Below are 8,049 nucleotides of genomic sequence, written 5' to 3' on the forward strand. Positions count from 1 at the left end.
CCATCTTCTCGATGCCTCAAAGCGCTACATAGAATACACTGTAAAGTGAGTTGACAATATTTGGTTGGAGAAACATGCAGCCAATTACTCACAGCTGTGTTCCCCAAACAGTCATGGATCGAGTGACCAATTTTTTTGAAGGCAATTGTTTTTTGAACACCAAATGACGGCTAGAAACGAACTGCACAATCAATGTCACTTCAAGATGGAAATCGAATTGTTCTAAATGGAGGATTTGGAGGGTTGGCGCACTGGTCTTTCTCCTCTGGGAGCTGACTTTGAATCCTGTCAACCAATGGGCTGGAAACTTTCTGTCATTGTACCTGCACATATGCAGTCTCAAACCAGCATGTACATAGCCTCAGCCCAGACCTCTCATCATTTAGCACAATCCACTGCTATTTGATTCATCGCATCTCCTCTCCTGATCTTGAACCTTGGTGACTCCTTACACTGGGGGTTTTAGCTCTTTCCTCTCGGTTTCCCCAAAAAAGAAGCTTGAAAAGTACAGTACCAATTTAACACTAAGTGCTGATGGATACAAGTTAATGTAGAGCACCAAGGAGCCCAGCCCATCACCAATGTGGACAGAAGAAACTAGAAGAGTCAGAAAAATGTATCTGTTTTTGTATCATTCTGTCTTATAATTCTAACCTGGTTATCTAGAGAATTTCACATAAAATAAATGTCTCTTTGCTCTCCACAAAATATAACTAATTATATTTTGGAGTCCTGTAGCATAGTGGTTAGGCCGCTTGCCTCTATGAAGCGCTTTCAGATGTCTCAAAAAAGTGATAAGGGGCTATATCAAATACAACGATTATTATTATTATTAACCAAAAGATCCTCTGTCTGGCGATCATGCGGCTTTAGTGGTGACAAAGGATCAGCAACCATCTGGTCATTTCACTTTGGCTACCACAGAATTAGAAAGTGGACATTATAATTATAACTACAGCGCTTCATTTATCTCAGCGGCAAGATTCACCGCACTGCTTCAATGAGGAGCTTTTCTCTCATTAAATGTATTGTATCCAAATTAACCCAAATTCACTTAATCCCAGTCGCTAACGCTAAAACAGGACTCTACTTAAAACCGTGCCTAAAGAGATAAGGCATTTAACTGTGAATGTGACCTGTTTTTTTCCCCATCTCAAAAAATGTAAAAACACATATACAATAGAGATTTTAATGACCACCATAAAAGTGCTGAAAAGCTGCAGGGTTTAAGAGCTCTCAACATAAAATAAATATGTTAATCTCTCTCTCTATATATATATATAAAAAATAAAATCTGCTGGTGAATTGGCAAGTTTGCATTTGTCTCGATCTAACCTGTCAACAGAACATTTCAGTCGACAATCTATAGCTGTTATCTTCTAAACCGATCTCAGAGCTTTGGGGCTGTAGTTTCGTAGCCAGGAAACCTCGATTTATTGGAAACTGCAGTCACAAGACGTGACATCCGTTTTGGGTGTATGTGTGAGAGAGTAACAGATTTCAGATTAAGCGCAAAACATACAAAAAAATTCCCAAATTAACTTGGAGTCCCATTTCCCTGTCCAGGCGAAGACGTCCATTCAATTCAGTTGTCTAACATGTTTGCGAGGAGCTCGGTTCATTGGGCATTCACCTTGGGGATGATTTACACAGGTCAGTCCTTCCAAATGAAGCATTCAATAAATAGTTAAGTAAATAATTATTAAGAGCGACTCTATTAAATAATGATAATTCTCCAAACGATTGATTTGAGAATAAAGCATGGTCTCTGTAGGAATTGTATATGGATTTCTTATCGCCTCGTTGAGACGTCTCCAAGCGCTTCATAGGATACACTAAAGTGAATTAACGGTGCAGTTTGTGGGGAAACGCGGCAGCCAAATTGGTTTTAATTATTAACTGTATTTATATTCGATGGTCTTTATATATTGATGTTTTCGGTTCTTCACAGTTGTTGGGGATACCTTAGTGAATCAACCACCTCGTCTGGAAAGTGAGAAAGGTGAACGCGTAATATTTTACTGCATCGTTCCCCTCGTTCGGGCAACAAATGCAATCAGGGTCCATTGGTGGAAAGACGATGATCATAACTTCTTAGACGCAAAGAAAGATTCCCGACAAATATTCAAAATTCCGAACAGGGCAAGTGCAACTTTTACGCTCGAGAGGTTGAGAGTGAGTGATGCGGGAGTCTATTACTGCAGAGTCCAGGGCGAGATCACTGGCAATGGAACAGGTACTACACTTCAGGTCTCTGGTGAGTGTTACACACTTGGTAATCACACACTTTATTTGTAAAAATCTTCCGTTTTTTGCTGTTTTCTATTATGTATATATATACACACACATATTATATATATATGTACACATATGTTTATATATATCGTACACATACTTATGTGTATATAATTTACTTTCCAATAGTGGGTTGTCATCGTATCCACAACTCACTGAAAACAATTCAATTTATCTTCCAAAACGGATCTCGCAGCCCCAAAGACACCTCACATTTGATCGCATTTGGTAGCTATTTGCGCAAAAAAACATGTCACTGACGCTGCTGTTATTTCAGATAATTTTCTACCGTTTAACGACTGAGCTGATCTGAGCCCTACAAAAAAATACATATGCAGGTGTGTGAGAAAGATTGCTCGTTGTACCTTATTGCACAACATTCGTTGCATTCGCCCACCAACCACACGTACCATATATACAAACGTGTTTCGAAATCGATTCTGTTTACGCATCTGAGGAGGTGAAAAGTTTTGAGAGATGATTTCAAAATCCACTGAATCTGTACCGTTAAGAAGTGTCACAATAAGCATCAGAGAAATAGCAAACCCAGTAAAGCACGAGGAGCTATTTCTGTGTTCCCTTTACAAAGAGATATGCATTAAAATTAAATTTAATAAATCTGGCTCTGAATGAACGAGAGGGGAAATCATTATTCTTACTACTCTCTTATTTTTATTTGAAATTAAATCAGATCCTTTACCCTGTTATTTATTTGAAGGTTTTAACTTTTAACTCGGGTCAAACATAGTTTCAAATAATCACATTCACTTTAGTAGAACGGTCCCCTACTTTTGAGCTTTAGTTGATGTAAAACGATTTATTTCATTTGTATCAAAAAAAATCGCCCCGATCTCACTGCAACTAATTTAAAGGCAGGATTCAAAATACCTTGTGAATGTACTGTATAATCAGATACCACTAGGTATCCGAGTTAAGTAGTTTAACCTAAACAGAACATTTAAGATGATACTATTTACTAATAATAATCCTTGCATTTGATACATTGCCTTTTAAGTCCAGAGGATGTCTCAAAAGCACTTCACAGGATTTTATCACAATAATAATGATTATACAGTACATTTTCATGTCAGCAGGACATCTCAAAGTGCTTCACAAGATTTATTATAAATGTACTGACTGTGTATTTCATAGGAGAACGCACTTGTCAATTTGCACATATCGTGAAACAAACAATCAATTTAACTGGAGGTTATCAGACAGAGCAGAAATTCATAATCATAATGCCTCCAAAAAGATTGTTGTCATCTAGTTAGTACAAGCAGTCTAAATTTCAACCCACATAAAAAGTAAATCTGCCGAAATCTGAATTAAAACTGTTTGTGGGTCACTGCTGTGCACAATTAGCTGCAGCATTTTGCCCACAAAATACACAGTCAGCTGACTTCACAGTATATTATGTGAAGCATTTTGAGACGTCTGTTAACATTTATTTTAAATAAATGTAAAATCACGCCCCAAAGAAAAAGTGAAAGTTTGGGAAATTTTTACAACAAAAAGAATCAACATCCTAATTGCCTCTGTGGGAAATTCCTTTAAGTTTCCTTTCTCTTTAGGTAATGAGCTTAAATGTATGCAAAATTTTAGACAATATTTATTATTGCCTTTAGTATTTAGTAACAGTTTACAGCTGCTGCAAACTTTTTTTGACAAACATTAATTTGTATAGTTTACACAGATTGCACTTAACTTCGCTAGCATCATGCCCAACAAAGATCATTTTAATGGTATAATAGAGCTGGTGAGGTAGATGATGTTTGGAGATGATATGAGGAGTTTATTGCATATGTGCAAATAATGATATAACAATCCTTGCATTTGGTACTACGCCTTTCTGTCAGGAGGACGTCTCAAAGTGGATGTTACAGAATTTTACTGCTAAATGGAGTGACTGAATTTTTCGACTAACACTGCAGCCCAATAGCACACAGCAAAGTCCCATAAACAGCCATAAAACACATGACTAATTTTATTTTGGATTGTTGGCCAGAACGCCGGGAGAAGCTTCCTTTGTTGGTTGAGAAGTACTTTGAGATGTTTCTAAGTTATAGTACTTTGAGATGTTTCTAATAAACTTTACGTTTATTCTTTCATAGATGAAGGGACTTTCTACCATTATCCTGGCACACAATGCTCCAGAGAACCAAAATGTCACTCTCTTCATGGTTGTTTGTGGGATACTGCTGTGCATAAACCGGCTGCAAGATTTGCCTACAAATATCCGGTCACTACATTTCAGAGAAAATTCTGTGAATGATTATTTTTATGTGAAAGAGCACTAATACAGTGCACTTTCACATAAAAATAATCATTAGTATTATATTAGTATATTAATATAATATTATATTAGTGCCGTAGCCCCTTGGGACATCCTCACGACTTGAAAGGCGCTTTACAAATGTAATTTTGTTGTTGTTGTATCAAGTGCAATTTTTTTTCATACTGTTTATGAACTTTCTGACTCAAACAAAAATGTTAACATAAGTAATAATGGAGTTATAAAATACGACAAAGTAAATTAGCATTGTGATACCCAGCAAAATATAATACAAAACACATTATTTTATGTTCAAAATGGATAACTATTTTCTTGTTTGTTAACTTCTTTAAAGCTCCACCATCTGCTCCGAAGATTTTCTCCATGGGTTCATCGGATTCTCCAATATATGGGTGTACAACAACTGGCTATTACCCCGATGACTTAAAAATGGAGTTCTTTAAAAACGACATTAAACTAACTGAGTTAAAAGAAGATAAACAACTGACAGCAGAAGGAGAGTATAATTTTTCTAGTACTGTGGAAGAAAAAGAGCCTGTCCCGATTGGGACCACATATTCCTGTACGGTATCTCACCCCACCCTCAAAAATTCGCCTAAGGCGGTCAATTATACAGTCATTCCTGAAGGTAATGGAAACATATTGTTGGAAATACTATGATATTTTTATGATAGTACAAAGTACAATGCAATATTTCAATGAGACACCACAGCATTGCTGATGACAGACCGGCCAGTACTGGGGGCAGGGATTCTTCCCATACAGCTACTGTTAACCCTGTAAGCCAAAGCCCTAACAAGTAGGGTGTTACTAGCTGGAGCAACAGCAGGGAGCTTGCCAGAAAGTGCTTTCAATGGCATATTATTATTATTATTATTATTATTATTATAAGCAATGCGGTTTTAATTGGTTAAACTCCAGCAATCATCAATCCTTGGCTCTTGCCAACCTGTGCTTAATACTCTCCAGAATTCAATATTCAGGCTTTCAGTGTGATTTTATATATGAAAATAAATTAGCTTTATGTTTCCATTTCAGAAAAAGGACTTAATGACTCTTTTGCCTGGTGGATCTATGTCTGTGTAGGGGCTGGAGCTCTTCTTCTGCTGCTCCCGATAGTAATATGTGCCTGTAAATGCAGAAGTAAGAGTATTTCATTGACCATTATTAGATTTGTTTTAATAAGCATAATAACTTGCAATTAATATAGTGCTTATAACAACAAAGCTGCTCAAATGTTTCACAGGCAATTGTTGGCAAGAAAAGGAACAGTTCAATTGTAGCTAAATATTTTGATTAAACTCCAGCAGTCACCAAGCCTTGGCTCATGCTAACCTGTGCTTAATACTCTCCGGAATTTGGTACTCTGGATGGGTCACTCCAGGAAGAATTTTGCGCATAGCAAGGTTCACTTCAGTGAACGGCCAATTCATCTGTTGTTGCCCATGACAATGGGAAAAGCTCCCTTTCCTTTTTTGATTTGTGTCAGGAGAATCTTTCGTGGCCACCTGACCAGGTGGACAAGACCTCAGTTTAACATCTCACTGAAGGAAGGCACCTCCGATAATTCAGCACCCCCTCAGTACTTCATAGGGGTGTTAGCCCTGGACTATGATCTGAAGTTCAACTAACAATCTTCTGACCCAGTTAATCTGGTGTTTGGATCATGCCACAGCGCCAATTCTTACCAAAAGTATACAGGATTGCACTACATAACAACATTCAATATTAAGTTCACTATCATTTATTTCCAGATCAACATTTTTTAAAGAAATTTGAATCACTAGTTTCTGTCTGCCTTGCAGAATCATCCACACGCACTGCTATTTCAAAGAAATATGACGTTTTTGTCCTGGTTTCCTGTCTTGCATTCCCTCCTCATCCAAATTCATTCCCCAAAGTCCCAAAATGAATCCTCTGCACTCCCGTTAGTTTTGCTTTGTGTATCAGGGTGGCTCAGTTGGTAGCACACTCACCTCTAAGTCAAGTGGTTGTGGGTTCAAGTGTCATGTTGGGGCTTTGAACTCACAACTCTTGGCTGACACTCCAGTGCATTGCTGGGGCTGGGCTGCATTGTTGAAGGTGCCATCATTTGGATGAGATATTATCCACTGTCTGCCTGTTTATGTGGACATCAAACATCCCATACACTATTAAGCATTATTAAGAGCTTTGAGACGTCTCGAGGATGCGATAAGGCGCTATATCAAATGCAGGGATTATTAGTATATTATTCAAAAAGAGGAGCTTCTTCCTGTGTCCTGCCAACAATCTCTGTAATAAAATTGATGACTCACTTCAGCATTCGGAGCCACTAACCTGTCTGAAGGATGCTATATAAATGCAAGTTGTTGTGTTCATGGATGTTTGTGGGAGATTGCTGTGCACAATCTTTGGCTGCTGCATTCACTTACAAAATACAGTCACTACATTTTACAGTATATCTTGTGAAGCCTTTTGAGACATCTTCCCTACATGAAAGGCAATGATTCAAATGTAAGGATTATGCTTTATTTAGTTTCCATGACAATGGAAGGTAAATGTGGAATTCTCAGTCTGGTTTGGAGCTTGTAAGTTTGTCTTTTCATTTGGTCAGCCAGGTATCTGACACATGCAGAAACCATCCCTATGTTTAATAGTATCCAAACCAGACTGTGAGTTCCATGTGTCTAAGGCTGTAAAACCTTTTTTTAAATCTGCAAACAGCATAAGAAGAGCTAATGGTTCTGGCTTATTCATATTATCAAAGTACAATTCTTTACATTTGTGATTCCAAAGTTTTTGCTATTTTCATACAGTTCGAGCCAAGAGACGTAAATCGGAGATCTGTGTACGTTGCTCTGGATTGAAAACGGCAAAACCCCAAAGCAAGAAAGAGGAAGCAGGCAGTCAAGTCACCCAGAAGCCAAAAACAAATGTGAACAAAGGAACAAAAGCTAAGAACAAAGCACCAAGAACCCAGAAGCACCGTACGAGAGATAAGGATGCCATCGTTGAATGAATTAATTAAGAAAACAGTCTTGATTAACAGATTAATTGAACATTATTTTCCATTGTATTAAAGTACATGTCATTAGCAATTAAATATTTTCAAAATATATTCAGCTTTGGTAATGGTTCTGCTTTCCTCTCAAATAACCAATTTGTACTATCATTGACTCTTTGATTTCTACCAGCCCAGGATACTTTTCTCTTTCATTTTGCTCTTCATTTACGTGAGTGACCTCCTTCGCTTTATCCAACCCAAGGCACTCCTTTTCACATGATTCCACTCTATGTTCATTGAATTCATTCAGCATGCAAATGCTCAGTGCACACAACCACCCTTTTCTTGCAGAGTAACAGTTGAACAGAAATTGGTAAATAATATTTGTTTCTTTGAAATCCTCCAAAAACATAGTTTCTCCAAATCTCCGACCAGACTAACTGACAGCTGCTTATCTCTTATCGTTGGCTCT

At 37.6% G+C, this 8,049-nt stretch overlaps 1 protein-coding gene across 3 annotated transcripts; it reads left to right on the forward strand.

Moving 5' to 3' along the window:
* The first annotated feature begins 1,423 nt into the window (after nt 1-1,423).
* Nucleotides 1,424-7,691, forward strand: LOC103185897 (tyrosine-protein phosphatase non-receptor type substrate 1-like). Of its 3 annotated transcripts, none has more exon segments than NM_001292963.1 (5): nt 1,424-1,653; nt 1,952-2,257; nt 4,926-5,219; nt 5,630-5,734; nt 7,390-7,688. In NM_001292963.1, coding segments are annotated over 5 exon segments (963 nt in total). In that variant the 5' UTR covers nt 1,424-1,598; the 3' UTR covers nt 7,593-7,688.
* The last annotated feature ends 358 nt before the right edge of the window (nt 7,692-8,049 follow it).

Source organism: Callorhinchus milii, unplaced genomic scaffold (assembly GCF_018977255.1).
Source record: "Callorhinchus milii isolate IMCB2004 unplaced genomic scaffold, IMCB_Cmil_1.0 Scaffold14, whole genome shotgun sequence".
Lineage (NCBI taxonomy): Eukaryota > Metazoa > Chordata > Chondrichthyes > Chimaeriformes > Callorhinchidae > Callorhinchus > Callorhinchus milii.